The sequence below is a fragment of the Cebidichthys violaceus genome, unplaced genomic scaffold (genome assembly GCF_023349555.1).
Source record: "Cebidichthys violaceus isolate CVI_PGR_0920_01 unplaced genomic scaffold, fCebVio1.0.p SCAF_15, whole genome shotgun sequence".
Lineage (NCBI taxonomy): Eukaryota > Metazoa > Chordata > Actinopteri > Perciformes > Stichaeidae > Cebidichthys > Cebidichthys violaceus.
Genome location: NW_027176318.1, coordinates 6,115,917 through 6,142,829, shown reverse-complemented (window position 1 = coordinate 6,142,829; position 26,913 = coordinate 6,115,917). Strand labels below are relative to the sequence as shown.

At 43.9% G+C, this 26,913-nt stretch overlaps 1 protein-coding gene and 1 long non-coding RNA gene across 3 annotated transcripts; both read right to left on the bottom strand.

The window, feature by feature from the left end:
* Positions 1-7,047: 7,047 nt before the first annotated feature.
* LOC137871612 (uncharacterized) lies at positions 7,048-8,676 on the bottom strand. The gene is made up of 3 exons (XR_011102823.1): positions 8,520-8,676; positions 8,202-8,373; positions 7,048-7,459 (listed from the first exon to the last, which is right to left on the bottom strand). It is a non-coding gene; the product is annotated as an uncharacterized lncRNA (long non-coding RNA).
* A 1,153-nt stretch (positions 8,677-9,829) lies between these two features.
* On the bottom strand, positions 9,830-26,582 carry pdcd6 (programmed cell death 6). 2 transcript variants are annotated; one of them, XM_068709696.1, is made up of 6 exons: positions 26,360-26,582; positions 21,957-22,018; positions 12,793-12,837; positions 11,909-12,079; positions 11,340-11,449; positions 9,830-10,731 (listed from the first exon to the last, which is right to left on the bottom strand). In XM_068709696.1, exons 1-6 carry the CDS (start codon positions 26,440-26,442, stop codon positions 10,633-10,635), a joined length of 570 nt encoding a protein of 189 aa, XP_068565797.1. In that variant the 5' UTR covers positions 26,443-26,582; the 3' UTR covers positions 9,830-10,632. The 2 variants fall into 2 exon arrangements, with proteins under 2 accessions (XP_068565797.1, XP_068565798.1); XM_068709697.1 differs by having other exon boundaries at positions 11,921-12,079; positions 26,360-26,581.
* Positions 26,583-26,913: the final 331 nt, after the last annotated feature.

The following is a 26,913-nucleotide window of genomic DNA, read 5'->3' as shown; positions in this document are numbered from 1 at the left end:
CACACACACACACACACACACACACACACACACACACACACACACACACACAGTTAACTTGATTTCATGTGTTTTAGCCCACGGAGTTAACGCCAGGGCTGTGTATTCTTCAGCGTGCAGAGCACCATTATATGAGATCACCAAGGGCCTTAAACCATGAAAACAGAACATGCAGCACCTCGTCAGAAAGCAAAAAAAAGCACATGGAAGTTGAAACATGATCAGATCCTATCAGGAAACCCAATGTATATATCTATATCGATATTGCAACAATATTGTAGGGTTGGTGCTTTCACAACATATTTACACAGTGAGATGTTGGATAAATAATCATCAGCAATGTGGATAAAATCACCCAGTGGGTAAAGGCAAATAATACAACAGCTTAAATTGTCTGTTAAATTCAGAAAATGGAATCTCTTTACTGTAATGCAGCCTTTAAAACCAGGAAAAGGCGACGCTTTTGCAATACTACGATATACAAAATCTAAGACGATATTTAGTCTCATATCAACACGCTATCGTTATGTTACCCAGCGCTAGTACAATGTTTCAAATTATTCTCGACATGATACTCTTCAGATTAATACGAAGCGTTCTGTAACTGTTCAAAATGACGGCCATATCTTGCCAATCAATCTATCCACTGAAAATGTTGACCCCTGTAAATGACCGCTCTGTCCAGTCAATCTTTATGGAAAAGGCTGCCAGTTTTTGAAGCGCAATGACGTAATCACTGGACGATGTCACTCAGTTTCAAACTGACTGAGCGGGTGTTTGATTTGGCCGCTGGTATGTCAGCTTTGGACGGAGGTTTGACTTCCATTCAACATGTGGCTTCTTCTTATTTGGCTCTCTACGTCGGTACCTCGTCCCGGTAGAGACGGGGCTTAAAACTTTGAAGACCAGAAAGGCAGGAGACACTGCCGTGACCTATTGGTGTGTGTGTGTGTGTGTGTGTGTGTGTGTGTGTTTAAGGGGTCTCCATTCTGCGGTTTCCACTTCAAACAGGGAAATCAGAGGAGTACTATACGACGATCCTGGCCAACTTCCATGCTTGCCTGATTTAGCCTCACCATTTTAAAGAAAAATCCTTGAATGAAGTATTACTGCACTATTTTAAGTTTCCTTTTCCGGTGCCAACTTCTTTTTTTTTGTTACTTTGTGATGTTCCTCTGGGTTAAGGAACCAAAATAACATCAGGGAATTAGGTAAGCACGGTGGTTTTTCATTCAGGTCTCTCAAAATCCAAACGAGCAGTAGACACTAATACCAGACTCCTGTGACGCAACCATCTCCTCCTTCTCATTTCCTCCTCGGCGAGGCGGAGGGGCCCCAGACAGGAAGCCGCAGGTTCGGCAGCCAATCACGTGCCAGAAAGCTGTCAGATCCTTATGGTTGCCATTGGCCCACATCAGAGCAGCGCAGCGAGCCTCTGAGGGTTGTTTTTTTTTTTCTTTCTTACTCCAAAGCCACCAGGGATTCCCTCCGGCTGCTGCCATCTGTGCCCGACCCCAAAACGGTTACAGAATTCAACCATTAAAAGGAAATAATCTGTAAGAAACACAGGATCTTTAAATAAACTGCCCGTCCCACAGAGCAGCGCTACTTTTGATGTAAATGGGGAGGGAAGTTCGGTCTTCAATTGTTTAATATTGGGAAAATGCACTCTTTTTCCACTGTAAAGTCTGTTGTTTGTTTTTTCTAAATTTAACGTCTGATGAGAAATGCAGCCCTATTAAATCTTGTTAATGTGCTCAACCACACCAGGATTTAAACTACACTACCTACAGGCGTGGGAAGGTGAAGATGCTTGTTTGCGCAGCATACAACTACGCACAGTTTGGGCATAAAAATGCTAAATAACCAGCAGTCAAAGCAATAATCACTCCGCTGAATGCACATCTGACAAACCACAGTGGTTTCAACTAAACTGGGGGAAACGACGCAAATGTGTTGACAAACAAGCCTGAAGACGTGTGGCAATCAAGAAGCAGGGAACTAATTACAGGGAGGAAATGTGCAACTTAATGTGTCAAAACCGCAGTGAAGCTCATTTCTGCCTCCCGAACATAGTTGTGAGCTGATGGCAGAGGTTTGAGGCGTTAGATTCATTTCTCAGACTTGAAATCAGTTGAAAGAAGTTTCTCAGTTTGTGTCCAGAGACGCACTGATAGTCCTTTGCTACAGCTAGAAAGAAGCACTCAGTAGAGTGCAGATCTCCGCCAGGTGCCTCTGGAACGACCACTGCTGTTTTGTGTGATTGAATGAATACAACCCAAAATTGGCTAAACCCCGCATCTAGAAGTCTGTTTTTTACAATTACCCACGTGTGTGAACGTGAGGTTAATAACTGCGTCTCTGGCCGCAGAGAAGCTGCTGAGAAGCGGCTGAGAAGCGGCTGAGAAGCGGCTGAGAAGCGGCTGAGAAGCGGTGATGCACTCAGCTGTGTGTATCACTACAGCGGCCCCTAACGGCCGGAGCCTGTTAAGCGTGGGGAGGGAGGCGAGCCAATGTTAGCATAAAACAGGCAATAGGAGAAAGCGTTTTGAAGAAAGTGTGAGTCACCGCCAACCACCAAAGGTCCTCTAGCATGCAGCCCATAAGTGGGCACCCAAATATATCCTTCGGTTTGCTGCAGTAGAATGCAAGATTAGGGTGCACACGCACACACACACACACACACACACACACACACACACACACACACACACACACACACACACACACGCACACACACACACATACACGAACGGACGCACACACAGAAGCGATCGCACGATTCTCCTGGCGGAGATAATGACAACCCTGGTCTTCTCCCATGTCTGACTGCCCTGATCTGCACTTCTATCTTCAAACCTAGTGTTTTCATACTTGAACTTCAACGCGTTATTAGAGGCACGCTCCCTTATTTCTCTTGCCGAAATTTGGATTCTAACTTTCTGATGAGGCATTCTTCAACAGATACACTAATGACACAAATAAATGACAGAGGTGGAGGACATGTGCCATTGAAACACTTTGCCAAACACTGTAATAAATAGAACGTTAGTCAGTGCGGATACTATTCCAGAGTTTCAGTGCTGTTATCAAAAGGATCATTTTTTTTCGATTTGTTACTTCTGCTACTATCAGCTGTTAAGACTTGTCACCAGACAGTCTGGGAGGACGGACAGTCAGACAGACAGAAAGACAAGGGCACTGCCAGGATGCTCTCCTGTAAATTACAGGCCTGAGACGATAAGCCCTGCATGTTTACACTCTAAATCTAGTACAGCCGGTAAATTATAGTACAACAGTTGTATTTTAAACCCTCTAGCAGCATGGCAAAGGCAATGACAGCTACACGAGAGATGCTGCAACGGTCCAACGCGAGACACTTTTACATACTGTGAAGCCCGCCGCGACTTGCCGGGATCCATATTAGCTTAAAGTGTTTACAGCAGAAGATCCAAAACACTATAACCGAGTCAGCGGGCAAAGCATGCCAGTAGGCTGCGAGACGCCAAAAAAAGGAAAAAGTTGTTTATGAGGAAATTGTGTGACATAAATAATACGTAAGCTCTGTTTGGCCCCGCAGTGGAAACCTGGCAGAGGGTTGCTTCCTCTCCTACTTATCAAGACTGCCCAGCAGACTCTGGCCGCAATGCCAAAAGGTCACGGCCACCGGTGTTATCGCACTGCGACTCCGTCCTCGCGCACAAACAAGAGGAGGCTGGGGGTGATAACAGAGGACGGAGCAACAACGTTGAAAAATAGAAACAGCGTCGACTTCCTGGCTATAGGGCACAAATGATGTATGCGTGGATGCAAAGGAAAAACACGAGGATACTTTCATGGACAGATATAATTAGATGAGCAAATACACAAAGAGAGGGAGCAGAAAAACAGAGAATAAGGGGGAAGAGAGATAGCAGAACTATTCCTACTAGCCAGTCAGGATAAGAGCATTATCAACAGTAGGAGGGAGAAAAGACTAACAACACACTCATTAGTATCACTCGTATCAGAAGAACCACAAAAAGAAGTAGTGAAAGTAGCTTGAGTAGCAGCAGCAGTAGCCGAGCTTTTACTAGTAGCAGGGCGTGATGGTAGTTATAGTGCGAGTAGTCGAGTCGATACTGCGAGAAATACAAGTAGAGAGAAGTGTTTCAAGTCGTTGTTAAAAGCTAATAAAACTACTAGTGACACGGGTAAAAGATGTACATTAAGAAGTTGTAGTAACTCTCGTAGTTCTGCACCTCCTTCGTTACCGCCACTGAGGCCCTGGACTGCTTCCTGTAGAATATATCCACTCTACAGTACATTTTTAAGCATCTCTAGATGAACGTGTTTGTTCACTATCCGTTTCATGGCTTTTTTTTTTTAACCGCTCTGATCTCCATGGTTTTATCGACTAAAAATATTCTAGACGTCAAACTGTCAAACAAAAGAGCAACAAATGATCCCAACTTCTGGCTGTCGCTGAACAAATGCAGCCCTGTGTAGTCTGTAACGCAGCGCTATAATTTTCTGCACAGGAGGTCCACTCAATCCAGAAGACTTCACATGCAATCCAAACAGACTTTGTGGAGGCTGTAGTTTCAGTAGCTTACAGTACATAATTTATACCATAATTCTTTTTTCTTTGTCATGTGACGGCTCGAAGCGACAGCGCGGAGAATTTTCTCCGATTCAACATCATTCCCTGAATCAAATCCTCACCACTACCTACCAAAACCCTCGAAAATATTCACAATCAACCACGTCTCCTGGTTTTTATATTTCTGTGGAAACCTTTAGTCCTCAATTAAGATCATAAGGAAATGTAGATATAACCCTCACTAGCGAACACGCAGCCCAAACAGCGCTCGCCATCGGACCGGGACCCTTAGTGACATCTTGCTCCAATTTGAGGGAGGCCGTGTGATTGGCCGGCTCTCTCAGATCATAACCAGCGCAGAAATTCCCTCCTGGAGGAGACCACAAAATTACAAAGTATGGCAGCTGGAAAGTCGGGAGAGGAAGGGAAAATGATGAGGATGAAAAAAAAACAAAAAAAAAACAAGTTGGAGCTGGAGTCCGAGGGCTGCAATTTGGATAGCAGCTTTGCTTTTGGGCTCGCTGGCACACGAATGCTTCTCTTCCCGGAAGAGCCCAAATCCAATGCATAGTCACAAATCACGTATGTGTGCGCGCTCTCTCTCTCACACACACACACACACACACACACACACACACACACACACACACACACACACACACACACACACAATATCCTCATTAATGGAAGACTAACATACTCCAACCACAGCCCCTTCCGTTGGATTCATGCGGTAATTACAACATTACCCAAGAGGCCTACAAACACTATGTCACAGGCTCAGGCAGAGACTCATAAAACCCTCCTCTCTCCGTAATGTAGCAGTAATGAAAATGATTATAACGAACCAATGTGTGCCAAGCAACACCCATCAACTGGGAGCTTTGATTACAGCTGTGGGTCAACGCAGGGCAATTATAGAGAAACAGTGCGTCACGCTGTTTATGGGAGCAGCGATGTGACAGAGCTCCCTAAAGCCCTTTGTCCTTGTAGGAGAGAAACAAAAAGAGAGCAGAAGCTATGAAGAGCGGGTCCGTTGGTTCACAGAGGACCTTAAAGCGTTATTTAGAACAGACAGAGTTATCTCAGCAATGACTGGGACACTGAGCTGAAGCCTTGTGGGGTCAGAGTTCAGCATGTAAATATAATCAAAGCAGAAAAATGTTGCCTGTGACTGCTACACTGTCATTAGATCATTAATTATAATCACTCGTGCTCTAATGTAAACGCAGGATTTTAATGTTGTAGTTGGTTGAGCTAGAGCTCTTTAACGATTTACTATCAGACTGCAGCTAATAATTATTTTCATCATGGATTTATTTGCTGATTGTTTTCTCCATGACATAATTGGTTGTTTGGTTTGTGAAAATGTTCATAATGAGAAATACTGTCACACGCTCTCAGCACCCAAAGTGACGCCGTCGCAATGTTTGTGTTGTCCAAACAGTGGTACAAGATTAATATAAGTATTAATATAAATATTAAGAATAAATCAAAATGATGAGAATAAAAGGAAAAGCAGCAAATCCTCACATTTTTTAAGTTGTTAAAAGTTTGCAATTAAAAAAATGATAAAAACTATTATCAAGTAGTTTAATTTGTAGAAAAAGCTCTTTATACATTTTGCAAACAAAAAGTATAATTTGCAAAGCATCTATTGACTTACAATTTGTAATAATCATAAGGAAGTCAAAAGCAGAAGCAGAAGTAGTTTGTGCCATGAAAAGAAAAGACTCAAGTAAAGTACAGGTACCTGCGATTTGTACTTTTACTTAATCTCAACTCCGTTCAACATCTTTTGTAAAAAAAAGTGGGAACATTAACTGTTGTCTCATCTAAAAGAGATTTGAATGTATTTCTCAAATCCTTTTTTGGGAATTTGTAATTTGACCTCATTTCAGCACTGTCCGATGTGTTTTCATGGGTCTAGTGAGGCTCACAGCTTCATCCAGATCAGCTTCATCGAGACACAGCTTCATCGAGACACAGCTTCATCTAGATCCTACCTGACAACAAACATCCACAGAAATCCGAATCCCAAACACTCCAAATATGTGCCGGCATATTCAAAACCTGCAGAAAGCAATTACTCTTCATTTCACAAGTTAGAAAAAATAAAACATGTCGACGCTGAAAAACGAGAGCTGAGAGAGTGATCGTGTTAAGTTTAACTAAATGGATTCCTTGTGTTTTCAGAAACACTACAGTGAAGCTACAGAGCCTGCCTGCTCGTCATCTCGGAACACAGACGGCCTGCTAATCGCCTCCGAAGGTCAGTCTTCTTGTTCCAGCGGAGCGGCAGTAGAGGACAACCTGCTGACAGGAATGTGTGGTGGGACGATTAAAAGCACATTACAGACATAGTGGGAATAACAGAAGCGCCACTTCTGCTGGGACGACCTACTGGGCCGCTCACGGCTAACCCATTTAACACAAGCTAATTACTCACACACTGTTCTCTGTTCACAGCCTGAGACGAGTGGCCCTCTGCAGCCGCCATCTGGAGAGGCTCCAACCTCTGAAGTACCAAAACAAAGTATATACTTGTCTCTCTTGAGGCCGCGGTGCACTTTCTACAGCGGACAGGTTGATCCAGGTTGAAGACATTATTTCCACTGAGGGGGAAGGAGTCCATTCAGCGTGTGCGATGATTATTTTGAGAGGTATTAGGAGCCGTGGCGTGATTCTGGCTTTTGGGCGGCTGACACGGCGCAGGTCACCTCACAGGTGTGCAAGTGTGTGTGTGTTTTTTTCTGCGTGTGCACCAGTCAGGTCACCTCGGTGTTTCGCCTAGATCGAAGGACTCCAAGGAGCAAAAGGGGTCTGGAATAATGTGATGGAGAGACGGCAGGTCGAGTACTGAGGTCGGAAGGGAGGCTGGAGGGAAGAGCGGAGAAGTTTCAATGACTATCTCATGGCTTTCCATAACTGCATCACAGCTATTTTACAACCTGCTCTTTCTTTCTGGTTTGCAAATATTTGTATAATGTTTCCTTAAATTATTAAACCAGGAAGTTAAAAAAGTTGTAAAATACATTCTCACATTCAAAAAGTGCCTAAAATGTTCTAACTTGTAGAGACAATGAGTCCAACCAGCGAACACCTACTGCTCCTGGCCAAGAAATAGTCCCATAATAATAACCCATACCCTATGAAACCACAAGGGCTTTTCACACTTTGGTTTTTGTACAGATTAAACAAACAAGATGTAATCATTATTGAGGTTGACAGGTGCTGGTAAGTGGATTTTGGTACCTTTGCACAGAGCTGGGATAGCAGTTTCCCACCATTTCCAGTTTTTGGGGTACACTCAGCTAATAAGCATATTTCAGATTTCTAAGCATATTTTCTCAAGGATTTCTTTCAGGTGTACTGCTCTCAGGATTTCATGATATCCCCAATACATTGTATAACAGGTGTTATAGATGAAATATAAAAAAAGAGGAAAATGACTGATGCTGAAGACGGCTGGTTGGCCTCTAACTACAGACAAAATTCCTCCACAAGCTGTAAACCCGGTTCAAACTGTGTTTGATACGTCTGTATCTGCCTCTGAGCACAACACTGAAATGAAAAGCAAATTTCCCCCCATCCATTCCATCTCTTCCCATTGCCTCACCTTTCCCACGAGGAACGCCACGTTTGAGCCCGGGTCACTGTGAAAAGGCCTCCAGCTCTCCACGCAGACGCCTCGCTGTCTCCTGGTTCACCGCATTACGCACCTTGGGGCCGGTTTATCGCCACGGTAACCACGGACCCCCTGCGCTCCGTGGCCACGGTCTGCACCGCAACTAATGACAGAGAATGATAAAGATGCAGAGACTGAAACCAATCTGGACCACAACACTTAGAAAGAGGCCGACCCCGGAGACGTTAAGCTTAACCTCCACAGTAGGAGGGACGGAGATGGAATGCGAATGGTTTTACGGGGACAGACCTCACGACACAGACGGTGACAGACAAAACGATGGAAAGGTCTGGGGTTGAGGTGACCGCCTTGGCTCTCACTCTGTGTGTTTATAAGAGTGTGCTGTGGATTGTGGCTCGAGGTTGCAGCAGGTAGTTGACCTGACGTTGTTTAGGGTCATCCCAGGGAATCCAGCTGTCAACCGCAGGCCAGAGGCAACTGCATCCAAGAGAAAACAGCACGGAAAACAAAGCCAATGAGCTCACGCAGGCTATTCTAGGGAGCAGCGACTGCTAAACAAAACCCGGTGAAGTGATGCAAGGCGGGACGGGGGGGTAATTTGTCTGAAGCAGCACCTTCTACTCTGCTTCACCTCACACTAATTATCACACAGTGCAGTGTGCGCAACGGAGTGGAGCCGCGTATTCACTAACGTGTGTGTAGTGTTGTTTTCTGTTTTATTTACTCTGAGCAACAATACGCAGTGAGGCAGCGGCGCGACGCAGATTCATCATTAGCATCACATTGTGGTGGTATCATTCTCTAAGACGAGTTGTTTTTCATTTGTATGCATTTTAAACATGCTTTTAATCAATTAAGAATGGCTCTGAATTAATTGTCAGCTGTTTTGATAATTGAGCAAAGTCATTTGTTAAGCAAAAAGGACATACACTTTCAGGTTTCAGTTCATCAAATATGATCATTTTAAAGCTTTATGTTTTTTAGACTAAATTAATCAATTACAGTAATCATAACATTAAAATAATAGAAGCAACGTCAATCAATGTGTCCTTTTTGTTTTACATTAAGCAGCCTCTGCTGCCCCCCACAGTCATTATGAAGTTACTGCATGTTTCCACACATACCTGTTCACGTGCTCTCACCTCCCGAATAAAATACTGACAACAAACTCTCCTTTATCGAGTTTCCAAATGTTTTACTGACATGTAACTGAGCCCATGACATTAGTCAAAGTCCGATTGTTTAAGCGCCATTACACTCATTCGTATAAAACCTAATTTATACACAAATTAAGTGCCAGCACATTCTACAAATTACATCAACATCACACACAAAAACAAAACATAGTGTCTTCTCCTCTTTCTGCAGCATGCTAGCTAAATTATATGCAGGTGCAACACTTGTATACTCCCCCACAGAAACAAGAACCATGCACTCAAGGTTCTGGGTCTCGTGTTGGTGCATTGCGGTGGTAAAAACTACCGACGTACAGCAGATGGCGACATTGAGCCGCTCTGCAGGTCAACGGTTTCATCTGCAATGCAACGCAGCTCTACGCTCCTATAAATGATAATACAAAAAATAAAAAAAACTCCACATCCGATTTTATTTATTTTTTTAATAAAAGATTTCTCTTTTGTGTTCTTTTTACACATGTTAAGGCATCATGCACAAAAATAAGCCATACTAAAGGCATTATGCTTACCCGCTACCAAAAATTAAATGGTCTAACATTTGATTTTGCAGTTAAAAATAAGTTTGTACAAATATGGCATGTAAGCTGGCATGTCAGTGAATCGCAAAGCAGCACATCACCTGCTTTCACCGCTTTTGTAAACATGGCTTTGAGCAAAACAGAGCTGAGGAAAAGACGAGAGAAAGGGAAAGCATGCTTCAACGTGGGGCGAAATTTCCCTGGCAAGCATGCAATGCATCTAAAATCATATTTACAATGCATCATTTTTACTCTCAACAGAGTTAATTTTTTTTAATTAATTGTATCAATTAAAGTTAAGACGTTGAAAACTTTGTTGACAGTAACAGACAGACTGACAGACAGAAAGACAGGTTGTGTCCATGAAGTTTCCCACCCCCAGCACAGGCGTAGTTCAGATTTGTCATCAAACAAAACACTACAAGATTTTTTTTTTTCCACAGGCAGTTGTACCTCCAGACAAATACTATCATCTGGAGGGTACTACAACCTCAAAAAACTGAAGGTTCCTTTACGTTTTCATGTGTGTATTTTATAAATTTGTGTGAAACAGCCCAACTGGGGCTAAAAATTAGGTTTGAAAAAAAAAAAAATCTTGTAGTGTCCACCGAGGCAGACATCTGGGAGGTGCCGGTAGCTTTGGCACAGTTGTGTCCAGTTGTGCTCTTTTGTGATGATCTGTGTGCGTTATACTATATTGAAGACCATGGATAGATATTGTTCATATGAAACCTGGATCCAGCCATCCTGGTCTGTATCGTAACGCCTGAACACGTCGGTCAACCTCTGTGGAAAGAGAGAGGAAACCAGTGAATTTAACTTCTCGTTCTCATCTCAAGGTCTCATTGCTCCATCTATTCATACAGACACGGTGTGCTGTTGAAACGTCCTCGTTTCAACCCTTTCACTCTCAATTTTACAACATTACCATCATCACATTTCACGCCTTTACTACCACAGCTAACAGAGATTCAACAGTGAGTCACTGAAAAGCAAGTCCTTGAATACTTCTGGAGAAGCGGATGTATCAACACAAGGTCATTCATTTGAATACAGGTCTGAGAAAGCGGCTGTTATACTACTATCCTGGCGTACCTGAAGAGCTGCTTCTGTATTAGTCAAAAGGTTACAGTTACGCTTGGCAGCTTCTATTGCAATTGTGCGTGTGCGTAAACCACTGAAATGGAACCTACAGGCTCAAGTGGAACTTCAGCGGGGGATTAATAATCTAAAAAGGGAGGACTGTAATGCCTTTCTTAAATATGCATAATTAAAACTCCCCCTTTGAATGTTATGAATACAACAGCAGGCTCGTTGTGATGCGAGCAGTAAGCCAAAGGACTTCCTGGAGAAGTCATGTACCGCTTATTTTGGATCTAGTGTGAATCGGTTACCTGTAGTACAATACAGCACTGGACGAAGTCATCGAAGGCGACCTGTCCCTTCCTCTGGCGGTCGAACTTCTCTATCAGTGTGTTGTAGAACTGATCTGACAGACGGTAGCCTGCACACACCAGCAAACACGACATTAAGAGTGAACTGGACAGAAGGTATTAGTTAGTCCCTGTAGACACGGTCAGACAGCACAAACACAATCATTAACAGAAATCATGCATAATCAAACTGAGTCATGGATTTGTTACATTTCTGTGAAATCATGTTAGCTTCGTCTGGGACATAAATGATTTTTGCGTAGTGGTTTTATTGTTTGTTCTGCATTGTAAATGGCAAGCTGGAACTGCACGTCTGCGGCGTAAAAAAACCTAACAAGAAATTTGCACGAGCGAAATTAGAAAACTATTCCTTTCAATAAACGATTTCCAATGGCATGCTGATCAATCCAAACACACACAGGCTTACTAAAAACACCAAATCTGACCTTTTGAAGCCGAGAGAAAGGGCATTCCTAGAAACAGCTATGAAGCCCTCCACCATTATCACCGAATGTAATAAACAAGCATACTTTGCTGCATACCGAATCCAGTCAGAGCTAGTTTGAGTTCGTTCTTATCGATGAAGCCGGAGTTGTCCCGGTCGTAGTTCCTGAAGATGTTCTGCCAGTCCGTGACGTACTTCCACACGCCGCCGAACTCGCTGAAGTTCACCCCGCCTTTGTTCTCCCTGTCAAACATGGCTGAGGGAGAAGAGACGAAAAAAGGTCCATAAGACTACGTTATAAGAGTGGGAGAAGACCGCTCCATCACCCTCACTCCTCAAGCTCATAGCGGTTCAATCCAATTACCTCCCAACAAAAGGGAGTGTTATCACAGGATATGCTTCTTGCTGGGGGAGTGACAAACAATGGATTTACTGAGTATGGAACAGTAGGAAGGGGAGGCCAGGGAATTATAGGGAGTTATGCTGCGAGTCACACAACAAACAGAGTACATACGAGATCACAGGGAAAGACGCTTGGAACTCATTTTGTCTAAATTGGAACATGTTTAGCTATATTCGTGTTGAGGTACAGTCTGGCCTACAATGGCACAATCAAAAATAAAGTCCTCAACCACACTGCGGAGTTTAAAGTTTTTAACCTCAGCTGTATGTTACAACGGTTTTAAGAGCGTAGATCAATATTTGGAGTCTGAGGCAGTCGGCAGTTGTCTTTATGAGACCAACTCTTCCCTTTTCCCGCTGATGCTCTCCCCTCCTTCTGTTATTGATGGCTGCAGGGTTCCACCACAGCAGCAGTTACTGAAGCCAAAGTCCTCGGATCGCTCAAACCGTAATTCATTCATCCGGTTGTCATGAGGAAGAGGAGGCAAACAGAACAACTCAGCATAGTCTGAGGACAACAAGGGTTTGTGTAAAAGTTGGGCCACGTCAGCGTCAGCTGCTACTTACATATGACGGAGCGCACCGTCACCGGGTTGAAAGGAGTCCATGTGCCTGTGAGACAGAACGACAGCAGTTAAAAACATTCCAGCCCAGTGAGACCACAGTGAGTGTCTATTGGAAGAACAACAAAACTAAAAACAGTAAAAACTTCAGTTTTTCTTGCAGTTAAAGGCACAGAAGAGAAGGTGATAAAACACCAGATAAAGTCAGTTATGAGGGAATAAAAGCTCATATACAGTCTCATCACGTCTGTCCCGTCCAAACTGATCAGTGGAAGCGGATGATTGTTAGAACCACTGTTCTTTTTCTTTATTTGTCATGCAGATTACCATCCAATTGAACTGTGTAAATGAACTGCATGGATATAAAGTAATGAAACAGCTTCGCTATTTACAGAATTGTATTGATTGTATTGACAAAATAGAGTACAGCTGTTTCTGACGCAGATTACACAAAGTAGTCTGAGGAACACTGTGAAGAATTTAAGTTTAGAAACACGTTTAGTATGATTAGAAGCAAACCTTGAAGAATGTTTTAAATATTACAATGTAATAAAATGTCACAAGATATTGATTTATGGAATGTATTATATGTTTACAGTATATTTACTTGTAGAAGATAGTATATGTGTATCATATGTCTACCCATTGAATGTATTAAACTAAAAGTATAGTGTTGAGCTGTAAAGGAGAGACATTTCAGATAAGCGACCATACGGTGATGAGTTGGGAGAGGCCGGCTTCAGGAATGTGAGAAGGTGTGAACAGCGGGGGAAGGAGACGTATTGGACAAGCGGAGACATTGGTGAATACAGCCCTATGGAACGAGGGGGGTTCGCTCCAGATGAGGAGGGGCGGACCAGGCCAAGGTCAGCCGAGAGTGGACACTGTCCGAACCCAGGAGGGGACAATTGGATTTCAGCCAATCACAAAGCTGATAATGGACTTTTACAGTTTCAGGCGGGGACTTTAAAGTCTAAGACATTGTTGCCGAGGATTTCTCTTCAGTTCTCGTCGCTGGCCTCCTTACAGGTAACCAGAGAGGTGGCCTGTTGGGTGGGGGCGCGTTAACTGTGTACTTCAGTTTGTAATTGTTTAGCTTCTGTTTGTTATGAAATACTTTTTGATTGTAAGACGGAACCAGCTGATTTCTTGGCCCTGCTCTGCTGACAAAAGACGCAGCAGTAGAGGACATGCTGCCTCCCTCTGTCTGCGAGAGAGTTGAGACCTCTAACAACACCCAGTATTCCCAATCATGAGGGGAATGAGGTATACAGCCAGAAGCAGACGGGTTACCGCGAGGCAAAGCATCATGGGAATAAAGCTGCTGCGGTTGCTAATATCTTAAATATGTCATTATCTCAGAAATAAATGTTTTTCTCAGCTAGATCATGACACGGAAGTAGACATTTGATCGAGATCAGGACAGGTCAATCCTTTGGTCTTTGTTTAGGAACAGAAATATAAAGTCTTATCACAACCTTAGGTTAGGGAACAGGAACATTTAGTGGTCATTTCACATCTTTAATAACAATGTCTGATGGAAGCTTAAATATGATGAGGAATGAGGATGAGGAAAATGCGATCTGTAGTCTGCTTCTGCTTCCCCTTCGCTTCCTCCCGTTGAATCCTCACATTCAGGAGGGAGTGTGTGACATGTGAATGTATCTAATGAGCAAGTTCATGTGATCTTTTTCAAACCAGTGATGTCATAATATTTTATCACAATGGACGTAAAATGCAAGTTGAAGTTGTTAAGTGTCTTGAAAGCAGCTGGGTTTTGTGACATGTTATGGTCCTTTTCCCCCTCAAACACAAAGAAATGGTTATTTTTCATCTACGGGACAAACTCTTCAATCTTATGTGAGTATACCTGCCACTGATATGAGCAGAAAAACACTGACTGGGCTTTAGTTCAGCAGGGTGTTTGTACTTTATATCGCTCTTCACACTCTCAACCATCAAGACGCTGAGATTTATCAGAGCATCTAAATCCTTGCTGACTCACCATCTCCCTTTATTATAGGGAGGCCCGGCAGTTCGGGACCAGAAATAAAAGAGAAGGGTGAGTGGGAGGACGCGGGGAAGAGACAACATGAGAGAACAAGTTAAAAACACAAAAGGAGAAGAACATGCAATAAGAGGAGAGATAACCAGGAGCGCAAAGCATTTGCCGATTCGTTTTTGTTGCAGTAACCTGAACTCTCGAGTCCACTTCTGCTGACTCTATACCCTAAAACAGCGTCTGCCAAAATTCCAGCGTGAAGCCTTTTCCTCCCCGTGTTGCTTCTGACTGCTTGTTTTTCTATTTCCCTGCACGGTTAATCTGTGGCTGCATTAAGCAGGTTTGCAGTGTGAGCCGTAACAGCTTAGATAAAACTCTTTGAAACTGAGTAACCTCATTTGAATAAAAAGGTGGGAAGCAAAATACAATATAGCAATTGCTTGTTTTTCCAAATAAATGACAAAGTGGCAGAAATGACTTCAGGACTTTAGGACACCTTCAGATTTTGGGACGCCAATAAAGCGGTCCATATTTTACTTTAGCGTTCAAAGGAGACACTCAACGTTTCCTTCCTCTTCCTCGTTTTGTTTTGTTTTGTTTTATCGATGCTGGAGGCCGTCTAGAACTGTGGGTAGAGCTGTTCTGGGACCAGGCCTGAAGCTGGGGTTTGGGCCAGAATCTATATTCTTAAACTAGCTATTTGGAGCGCTGATCTCAAAGCAGCAAACATACAGTATCATAGGCGCAGTGATGCCAGACCAATTTGTAGCACCAAGTCAAAGTAACTGCTGTGTTTATTTGCTGCGGTGCAGTCTGATGAAAAGCTCATGAGAAAACTATCTTCTGACAAACTGATGACAGTATTTTAGAAGCTATACAGTGTCTATGGGATGTGTTTCACTAACTGTGAATGTTACGAAGGAGACTTGTCACATCTGATCACAACAGGATGCATTAACAATTGGAAAAAAATCTGTGAATAAACTGTTAATTCACTGTTAATGAAATCTGTAAACACAGATTTTTTTGGGGGGCATAACTGAGCTGAGTGGTACTTTCTCCAAAATTCTAAAAGGCAGATAAAAAGCTCTTTTTTTTCCTGCTCATCCGATCCTTGACTCAAAAAGTTTTGTGATCCGGTGCACCCCGAACACTGATGCAGACATATCTGCAATAAGCTAATATCAGTCATATATATGTATATATATATAGGCCCGGGCTGCATCACTGTGCTGATATCTGACCATGGCTTCAATGTTCAAATTTAAAGACGGCCAGCCTATCAGACAGACAAGGACACACAGAGAGAGACGTCAGAAATCCTTTAGTGACATCTGAATAAATGTTGCTACAGCATTAGAGCCATCAGAGAAATGACCAGAGGCAGAGAGGAGAAGAAGAACAAGCTGTGACCTCTCCAGCCACACACACACACACACACACACACACACACACACACACACATTTTTCACACCAGTAGCGAGCTGTGAGGTCACCAATGTTTGCCAGACGGACTGCGGCTGCCCAGAGTGAGGTGGCCATATTGGTTTGAGATGTTTGTGTGCGTCTGATGGCAAACGGCGACAATGCTCCCTCTGTCCGGTCCACACACTGGGCTCTCTCACGGGCGAGCCCAACCGCCGGTGGTGAGATGGAGACAGAGAAGTGAGGAGGAGGGGAGAGAGGGAATATAGGAGGTGAGGCGAGAGGCAGGCCGGTGGAAAAACAGGGTGAAGCGACCACAGCGTAAGCACATATAACGGCCGTGCTGGAGCTCAGTGAGACACTTGTACACACACACACACACACACACACACACACACACACACACACACACACACTTGTACACACAGAGCCCACATTTACAGCCATACATCTTTAAGTAGTTTCACAGGCGTGGACCAACACACACACGTGAGCTAAATTCTGTTTTCCCAAGGTAACGGTTAGACTTTGAGATGTAAAAGGAAGATAATTACGGTTTACATTCAACATTTAGGCAAAGTGAAAAAAGGGGGTCAACATCGTCACGGCCACTGCTCTTAAAATCAGCCTAAGCACCATCGCCATCTTGTATTTCTAGTGCTGAAATTCCTATTTCTAACGTCCACATGTTTTCTTCTTTCCTTCCATAATAGCTATTTTAACAGAGATAGTAAAAACAGTATAGTTCAGACACCAAGTTAACATTTGAAATAGTTTTGGCCCCAAAACAAGAAGAATTTAACGATTCAAACTTCCATGTACTCAATGTCCCCACAGTGTTGCATAAATGCATGAAGGACCATTGAAAGATGTTAAGTAGTCCTCTCAGCCATGTGACTGTGCCCAATCTTATGTGGCAGCAGCGTTTGTATATTAATATTAAAAACCTCCAGGACTGAGCCAAATCCTCGCTCATGTGTCATAACCCATTAGAAATATAGTCAATGGGTCCGGTTGTTTGTTTTTGTGGTTTATGCCAGATAATAGCCCTGATGTGAGAGACACAGAGCAGCAGGCTCATAAACAGCAGCGCTGCCTCAGACCATTAGCTAAAACTTACAGGGTGTAACTCAGTCATCTGCTATGCAGCTACAGCTCAACACTGGCTAACAGAAATGCACGCTCAGTGCGATCATCTAACTCAACCGAAGTGAAACGGAGTTTTACAAAATGCTACCAATGTAGAAGAGTGAAGGTAAGAGTTGTGGAGCGAGCTCCTGGAGTCCTGCCATTCAGCCTACTCTGCAATCTGCCCCGCGCTCCCTCAATCGTATCAGCAATTTTAGTGGCTATTACTGCTCCTACACACTTAAATAAATAACTCGAGGAGGAGTATAAATCTGTGTGTGCGGGGAGAGCGGTGGTGGTGGTGGTGTGGGGGGGGGGGGACGACATGACGGCAAGTAGGTATGATGTCTGCTCACTGTTGAGCAATGGGAGGCCAAAACCTTCCATATTTATAGCAAGCGGCACAGCACCGACGCACAGCACAGGCATGCGCATACACTGGAGCGGCACACAGCCAGTCGGTGTCTCATCAGGGAGGATACCGTCTCACCCAGGATTGATGGAGGGATGGAGAGAGAGAGAGAGAGAGAGAGAGAGAGAGAGAGAGAGAGAGAGAGAGAGAGAGAGAATGGAGAGAAAGAGTAGAAAAAGTGGGACTAAAGTAAAAGGAGCACGGGTGAGAGAGAAATGGGAGACGATAATGTGAGAGAGGACAAACAGACAGAGGACACAGCAGGCGATGAGTCGGTGCCATGTCCTCCTGAGGAATGTGGGAGAGAGGAGAGGAGAGGAGAGAGTTGCTGCAACAAGTCTCATGTAGTCATGTCATTGCGCTAGTTTCTAAATGAATACAAGCAAAAGAAGAGTTTGTGACACTCGAAAAAAAAAAAAGTGGCATCATGTTCACAGTGAGCATAGTGCAGAAAGAGGCATTGAAGGCAGAGTGCTGAAAGGTGAGATAAGAATAAGAGAGAGTGTGGTGCAGAAACAGCAGAGGGAGGAGGAGAGTGAACAGCAGCAACAAAGCTCCGTCCTCCTGGGCCTTGATACTCTCTGCTCCCTTTAGGGAGGAGGAGGAGGAGGAGAAGGGGGGGGGGGGGGGGGGGGGGGGGGGGGGGATGATGCTTGGTTGATGGTGTGGTGTAAATAAAAGAAGTAGTTGCAGGGTCAATAGTAGACGGAAAGACAGACAGAGGCACGGTTGGTGGCTTTAGCGAGCAAACTGCAGGACAGGATACAGTGCAGCGTGTGTGTGTGTGTGTGTGTGTGTGTGTGTGTGTGTGTGTGTGTGTGTGTGTGTGTGTGTGTGTGTGTGTTCAGCCTCGCTGGCTCTGTGTCACATCACAGTGAGCCTAATGAACTGATGGAGACAGGACCGGGAAACCTGCTGGTCTCATACACACACGCACACACAGCAAGGTGCACATATACACAACACCGAACACACTCACACATTACTTTACATTACATTACATTACATTACAGTCACATACACGCAATGGATGCAGAGAAAATGAACAACACTCATGCATACTTAACATAAACTGTTCATGCGTTTCAGTGGTTGGAGATCCAGAAACACTCTCTGATTGTACAGCTTTGTCAGAGTGAAGGTTCTTCCCTCACAAACTATGTTGGGCTGAGCACAGACACTCGCATGCCAAGATGATATTTGGCATGCCATCAAGTTACTCAAGGAAATAAGGTTATTTACCGTCAGAGATGTTTCCTCGCGCCAGATAAAAATGAGAGGCTGCTACTGGATTTAATAAATGCTCTGTACGTTGTTCTTTGTTCTTTTAGCGCCTAATGAATCTGCGTAATTTGCCAACTTATTACGGAGTCAGGCCATAGCCAAAAATGTTTCGCATTCACACACGCACTGATAGACGAGAGCAGATAAGTTAAGTTAACCACAGACCTTATTTCATGCATCCAACCAAAAACCCATTGACCCAGAGGAGGAAACCAGAAGTGCCAACAAAGATGCTAACTCATTTCTGGGTTTTAGGACTCTGTAGTGAACGTCATTCAAAAAAAATCTTGTAATCCAGCAAGGAGTGTTTTCTGTGCTGCAGATTTTGGGGGAGTTTTTCCTTATCCGATACGAGGGTCCAAGGACAGAGGATGCTGTACAGATTGTAAAGCCCTCTGAGGCAAATTTGTGATTTTGGCCTCTACAAATGAATTGAATTGAGTTGAAATTGAAACACACACACACACACACACACACACACACACACACACACACACACACACACACACACACACACACACTCACACACTAATCAGTATGCCGAGCCAGAGCCACTGCGCAGCCTGATAACAGCTTCCTTCACTGCGGCTTCAACACTATGGGGTTGAAAAAAAAAAAAAAAAAAGATTTTCTGAGGAGAGTAATCTGTTCAAAAGTCTTTAAAAAGCTGCCGGAGCAATTCAGCCACAAACTTGTCGGGGGACCACGTTATATTTTAACGAGAAGACAAAAAAAAACATCAGCCTCCGAAATATGCGTCTCATTAATCACGATGGTGTGTTCAAGCCAGCTGTCTCGTTGCGAGGAAGGTCAAGAGGCGACGCTGGTGCTGGGTTGTTGGCGGACATGAAGACGGATACTTCACCAGCCGGTTACAAGTGGAACGCACTCGCCAAGGCTTTGAGCAGAGAAGATGACCTGTATCACTTATTCAACACGGCTCCCCCAAAACCGTCTTGGAGAATTACAAGCATGCTTGTTTACAAGGCCCTGGTGGGAAGTGAACCCTTAATCTGTTTGAATCCTGCTCCTCTGGGCTGACTATCTCCCATCAGTCTTCAATCTGTCTACAGTCCGCAGCATACCAAACACTCCTTGCTGGAGCACGAGATGTATTTAAATTGACTGTTCACTACAGAGTGCTGCAAGAATGAGTCCTAAAACCCAGAATTGGTTCGAGATAGAGGTCTGTGGTTAACTTAACTTAGCTTAAGAGATTTGTTTGTTCTACGATATGAAATACGTCAGTCACAATCCAGAGTTTGGAAGCGTTGCGAGTCTTAAAAATGGCGGTTGCTAACAAGTGGCTAACTGAGACAACTGAACGCCATCACGCCGAACACCCGTCCGCCTTTAGCTGAGTAGTGGTTACGTAAAGTCATGTGACCGTGGTGCAGTTCCTCTATAGCTACACGTTAGCTTTACGAGGGAACCAAGGAGATGCTAACTTCCAAACAGGTCCTTGATTTCAGACCCTTTCCCGAACCAGCGTTCAAAGGATGGTATCGGCTAAAATACATCAGATCAAAATGAACTGAACTGAACTCTACTTTGTCGCATGTGAAAATAAAGAGTGTGTGAATGGGAAGCATTTTTGGGTGTTGCCTGTCACCGGAAGTTGGCAAAATGCACAGATTTGTTTAGCCAGCAAAGCCACATACCATGATCAAAGAACTGCATACAGAACATTTCTGGTAGCGGCCTCTCATTTGTATCTCTGACGGTAAATAACCTTATTTCCTTGAGTAACTTGATGGCATGCCTAGATGTAACTTTGGCATGCCAGTGTCTGTGCTCAGCCCAACATAGTTTGTGAGGGAAGAACCTTCACTCTAACAAAGCTGTACAATCAGAGTGTGTTTCTGGATCTCCAACCACTGAAACAGAGTAAGAAGTCGCCAATTTCAGGAGTCACGTTCTCCCAGTTTATCATTAATTGATATTATATCAATAATTTAAAAAGGTGGAGTCCCCGAATCTAGTCCAGTACACTTTTTTTGTCAAGTTCAGCAAATATCTCTTCACGGTCTGCTAGCAGTCCGGTGTTCATACACAGCTCATGCTCTGTCAAAGGGAAACAAATAAAGTGGCTCCAGAATGTATTATATTAAAGGACCTGGATTGGGATCGGGTCGTCCTTTACGATTAGAAAACATTAAGATCCCGAGCTTACGCACTTGGACGAGCTAGACGGAGGAGTCATGCTGTTGCTATCTTCAAACGCTATGTTTCCATTTCAACATTTCAAGAGAGAAGGCTTTTAGGATGTGGACGAACCAACGAGTTCATCAAACCACTTCTATTTTTGTTTAGGAGAGGGAAAGAATAAGCCTGCATCCATACTTATTAAATGTCGAGCATCGCGCTGTAATGATCTCATTCAATAAAACTACCTGCGTGATAACCTGAACTACATCTCTGGCTAGAGTTTTGATAAAAAAACACTTCCTGGTCCTTCCCTCCTCACACTTCTGGTCTTGGCGGGACCCTCCATATGTAGGTTTGTGACAAGTCCACAGCAACACTTTCAACCAGGTACAGCGCTGCGTGTGCTGTCAACACCGGGACACTGTGTTTTCTCTGAAGCTGCAATCATAAAACATTTTCATCTGCTTCTCTTTTCTACTGGGACAAAAATAATGCTCCTTTCATTTTTATTCGGCTCACCTGCCAATGCGGGGATCAAAACAAAATCACGATCCATTTTCTGCTTAAGCTCGACAGTTAATCAAATCAAAGAGCGGCGGAAAGCGACGGTGTGTAGCGAGGGGATGGGAGGGAGACGGAGGGATCAAAACATGAGAAGACAAAAAGGATGAGAGATCGGAGGGAGAGCGCAAACGTCCAGAAATAAGAAGGTATAAGGAGAGAGAGAAACAAAAAGGGAGTGGCAGAACAGTCAGACGCTGATACATACCATTCGATAAGGCCTGCTGAAGCTCCGAGTCTGAGATCACGCCACTCCGATCCTTGTCAACCCTGAGGGGAGAAGAAAAAGGCAGATTAAATAGCGCCTGCATTAACCACTTCACACGCCCACCCACTCCAGCACACAATAGCAGCAGGGTATCAGCGCTCGCCGGTGGAAACTTTATCCCCCTGAGCGCGTGTTACTGTTTCAACAGTCCGCTGAGAATGAATGGAGTTCTATGATCGGGACACACAGGGCGGCTTGTACGCTTGTAGCTCCCCTGGGACCAGCCACACAAGCCCCAAGTGTGTGTGTGTGTGTGTGTGTGTGTGTGTGTGTGTGTGTGTGTGTGTGTGTGTGTGTGTGTGTGTATTGATCCTGAGACAGCGAAAAGTGAAACTGAATGTTGGCAACATTGGCAGTGGAACTTGAAGTGCTACCAGCTTACAGCATCAGCTTGAAGAATGTCACAGTGTAACATTCCTTTAAAGAAAGAAACCAAAACTAAACATTATACAAAAGAGCTTCCATGGGCGTGTGGTGGCTTCGCCTGTATAACCACATATATCCATATCTCCCTGCTTGTACTCTCTGTATCTCTACTATCACAGCAAATAAAGATAAAATGCCTCAAAAAAAATGTCTTCCACCTTCCAAAAGCTCCATATTCACTGATCCACTAGAATTAAGCATGATGTTAAAATAAACTTCCATCTCTACACCCTCCTTATTCTGATCCAGGAGCTGGGGTTCATAACTTAAGACAATTATGCTTTTGTCAAAATAATCCATCTGAACACTCTGAACACATGTCAGTATTTCATTATTTATGTAACTACAAAGAAACACAATAACAAAATCACATTTCCTGTCAAAAACAGTCAAACAGTAAACAAACGTTTACAATTCTTTAAAACAGAGAAAACACAGAACAAATGCACACTGGAGAGTCTAGGACCAGAGAGCGTTTGCGATCAGTGTAATGATTTTTAATCTTCTGTCAGGTAGAACTGAAAAGAGCTGAAGAGCACACCTGGAGGTCATGGCAGTAATCAAAGAGAGGACACAAGGTGTCTAGAGGTAGGTCATAGGAGGACATATAGGCTGTCCTGTTATTAAGAACAAATACTGAGAGACATGTATATTTGTCTTGGTCCCATCTTTTCAAAAGGACCATTAAACACCTTGTATTAATAGGTTGAGGAGAAGTTAATAGTCTGTTTTTCGTCTTTCTTTGTGGACACGTCATCATCCCCTGACCAACAAGCAGCAGTTTTAGGTCAATGAAAAATCCACACTGGTAGCTGAGAATGAGCCTCCTCAGATAACCACACATTCATAGTGAACGCTGTAACGGCATCTAGTTCTCAGCAATTACATCACAACGAAGCTGTTACTTTTGTGCACACTTTTCCTTTTGACTGTTAAACCGTCTCCCTACAGTACAAGGACAGCTGACAACCCAGCTATTGAGACACCAGCTATTAAACAGTCCGCCGAAAGTCATCCTCTGAGATACAGAGAGACGTAAAACAAAACACATGAGCAGGCTGGACTGTGACACACATAGCTGAGTCAAACATCCAGTGACTCAGTTGTTCATAGCAACCCTCCTAACCCAACCTGTTGACACAGAGCACACTCAACAAGCTGAATACCAGTGCAGACACACACACAAAAAAAAAAATAAGAGTGAGGGGAGGAGACAGGGAACCCCCCGGTCCCAGTGCTGACTTTGTGGGCTGGGTTTTCCGCTCCCAGCTGTGACGCCTTATGTGCGGTTGAATCTCCATGTCTGCAGCCTTCGCGGCTGTCTTCACCGTGATCGGCTACAAGTCGTACATGTGCTCCTCGCCTTACCTTCCCCCACATTAAAAAGAAAAACAAACATAAGGAGGCCCTTCTCCTTGGGGAGAAGACCAGCTCGCAGCACGTCTGCATAAATAAGAGCTTTGTCACAGTGAAGGTGAGGAGGGGGTGCCCAACCTTTACCACACATGATGGATTAACTCAAAGAAGAAAGTGTGTACAGAAACAGCTCTCCCCTTTTCCTCTGACCAACTCGCTCGGTCAGCCTCAGGTAAAGTTAACTCGCCACACTTTTACGTAGAGCGAGCCGACGAACAAAAACATCATTAAAACTCCCTGTTGGCCCGCAGCACAGACAGTTAACCATCTGGCGTGTCCGTCTCCACGCTGTCAAATACAGAGCATGTATGTAAAGCTCCAGGACGACGCGACACCAAACACCACGGCTCGGTCATTCTCACATTTTCCCATGTTTCACTGTTTCCTATTAAGCAACCGGGCTGGAAAAAAGGCTTGTGGAACAAAGCTCGTCCTGCTTTCCACATAAACTATGTCATTGTGGCTCCCATAGCGGGAAGAAAAGAAAAAATTAAAGCTGCATTCAATTTAACAAAAAAACCTTTCCAAGGAAATCCTGGTGCAACGGTCGGTTTCCATTACTACTTTTTAAGTTCGGGGATCTATACTTTAAGTTGGGGATCAAGTCAAAGGTCAGTTTCAGTGATCACATAAACTTTTACTTTATGTAAAAAGGATTCTCTGTTGAATCTCACTCATGTATTCTAAAAGTGAATTTACTCCCTACAAGTTCTCATTTATCACCAACGAGTTTGAATGTGATTTTCCAAAATGTTGTGTGTTATACAATCAGTGAAACATGTTGTCGTAGTTGCACAACAACATATCTGTTGTTTATCTAAATCCAACTCAAACTCTTGAAGGGCTGGGTGGAAACATGATTGTTATACTAATGTCAATCATTATAAAAGCAGGCATGAAAGGAGCGAATGACTTCCACATGACTCAGTGTCATGTGGTGGACTTGAATGTTTTTTGTTAAATAGACCAGCCTACCTTCACCGTTCACTACGCAAAACCTGTTGAGAATGATTGACTCAATTTATTCTCCCGTCGTTACATATTCATGATTAGACAGGATAAAGAGAGTTACATAGTGTGACTTAATCTGAATGAATACACAAAGATAAAAAGCTACAGTGGGAACTGTGAGTCACTGATTTGTAATTGGTATTGATTGCGCGCGTGTGTGTGTGTGTGTGTGTGTGTGTGTGTGTGTGTGTGTGTGTGTGTGTGTGTGTGAAACACAATTTGAGAGGCCTCCCAGGTCTACTATGCTCTATTGACTCTGATCACATGACTGAAGGGAAATCCAGCACCGCTCTACCAGATGCGTACCAGGAGACAGCAGATGAGGCAGCACAGTGACAGGCAGAGAGGACAGTGTGAGTTGATGAAAGTCATATTATTGTGCTTGTATGACGTAATCACAAGACAGAATGTGTACATCACACTGATTCCTAAAGAGGTTTGGCACCCCACACATTAATAATTTGTTAAGGATGCTTCAAGCCTGTCAATGCGTGCAGCATCTCAATGTTGTGAGAAAGCAAAGAGAAAAATCCTCTGCAGTATTACATAACTCTATAGCTTACTATTACCAGGAGCCATATAGCATACCAAGTGTCCCCCCCTCTCTGCCTACTACTGTGACCTTCTCAGCCGCTGACACACTTTTGACTCAGGCTATGGTGAAATTGATGACTTGTCAGTGGTTGTAAAGCGCCACTGATACTGTGACATCAGCCCAAGAACTGATTACACGGCCTATGGTTATTATGCTGGACAGAGCTCTCCAATGTATTCATGTCAGCCTCTCATAAATACACACACACTGCGTCATGTAGGCTCACAACACAGTCAGGATGTTTTTAGGAAACCCCATCTTAAGAGGATTTTTCACCTACTTGGTACAGATGTGTTGCAGACACAGGCAGCTGGAAAGATTCAGTCCTGGAATATTCTCTCATATCTCTATCTCATATACATAATACATGAGTGATCTTAAATCTCTATTTTTCTGGGGAGGGGGGGGGACCCAGAACAAAAGGCTTCAAGGACTCCTGGAGGTCCCTGGACCCCAGTTTGTAAACTCTCATTGCTGTAGGAGACAGCTCGCAGATTGAACCAGCTGATTGAGCATGACTTCATCTCGGGACCAAGTCACGCCAACAATCGGCTCCGTGACACTGACACACGAGCCCGCGTGACGTAGCTGTGGGCTATACGTGTAGTACACCGTGCAGTAGTATTTCCAAGAAAACTCCGCAACTGAACGGGTAACCTTAGACCCGACGAGGCGCACATTTTGACTACGGGGCACTGCTTTCAGACACGAACAGTGATGAGGGCGAGTAAAGCCAGGAAAACGAGTTGTGAATGAAACAGTTCCGTGTCACCGCCACCCAGCCCCGCTCTCTCTTCCTGCCCCCGCGCGCTACTAACGACAGCCGTGTTCCACTGCGGAGCCGAGTGAGAGACGGGCGGACAGCAGCGACACGAGCCGCCTTCTCCCCACTCACCTCTGGAAGATATTCCACAGAAAGCTCTGGTCCGGAGCCGCGTTGTTTGGCGGTGGAGCTCTGTACGGACTGTGGTACGCCATTTTAAAGGGAATGCTCTGGCAAAACAAAAAAAGGACTGTGTGTTTCCTTCTGCTGTAGTTTCTTCAATAAGCAGCTTCAATCAGACTCCACCACCCCGACGTTCACGTTACTGCCTGCTTCCTCGCGCACAGAGGCGCGGCCAATCATTCACCACTACCCACAAGGAGGGTGACGTCACATTTTCCTCTCATTTCCATGAGTAAAAATAGAAAGTAAGACTTTCCGCCACCAAAACAAATATTACAATTAGAAAACTAACAACGTACCATTCCTCCAACCTCGAAAGCAAGTGAAGTGCATTTTAGAATAATAAAGAAAATATATGTGATGAATTTCCTCTCCAGAAATTTAAAGACACAGCACAATATAAAAACAAATAAAAAATTCACAAGTGAAGCTCAACATTTCAACAAGTTTTAATTGGTAGTATTAAAGTATTATCAACATAACGTAGGCTTACACCTAAGTGT

Excerpts from the sequence above, each read along its gene's own strand:
- pdcd6 (XM_068709696.1), bottom strand. The coding sequence starts at position 26,442 with ATGGCGTACCACAGTCCGTACAGAGCTCCACCGCCAAACAACGCGGCT. Across the intron at positions 12,080-12,792 it reads GACGGTGCGCTCCGTCATAT|CCATGTTTGACAGGGAGAAC; the intron begins GTAAGTAGCAGC and ends CTTCTCCCTCAG. Across the intron at positions 10,732-11,339 it reads AGTGCTGTATTGTACTACAG|AGGTTGACCGACGTGTTCAG; the intron begins GTAACCGATTCA and ends CTCTTTCCACAG.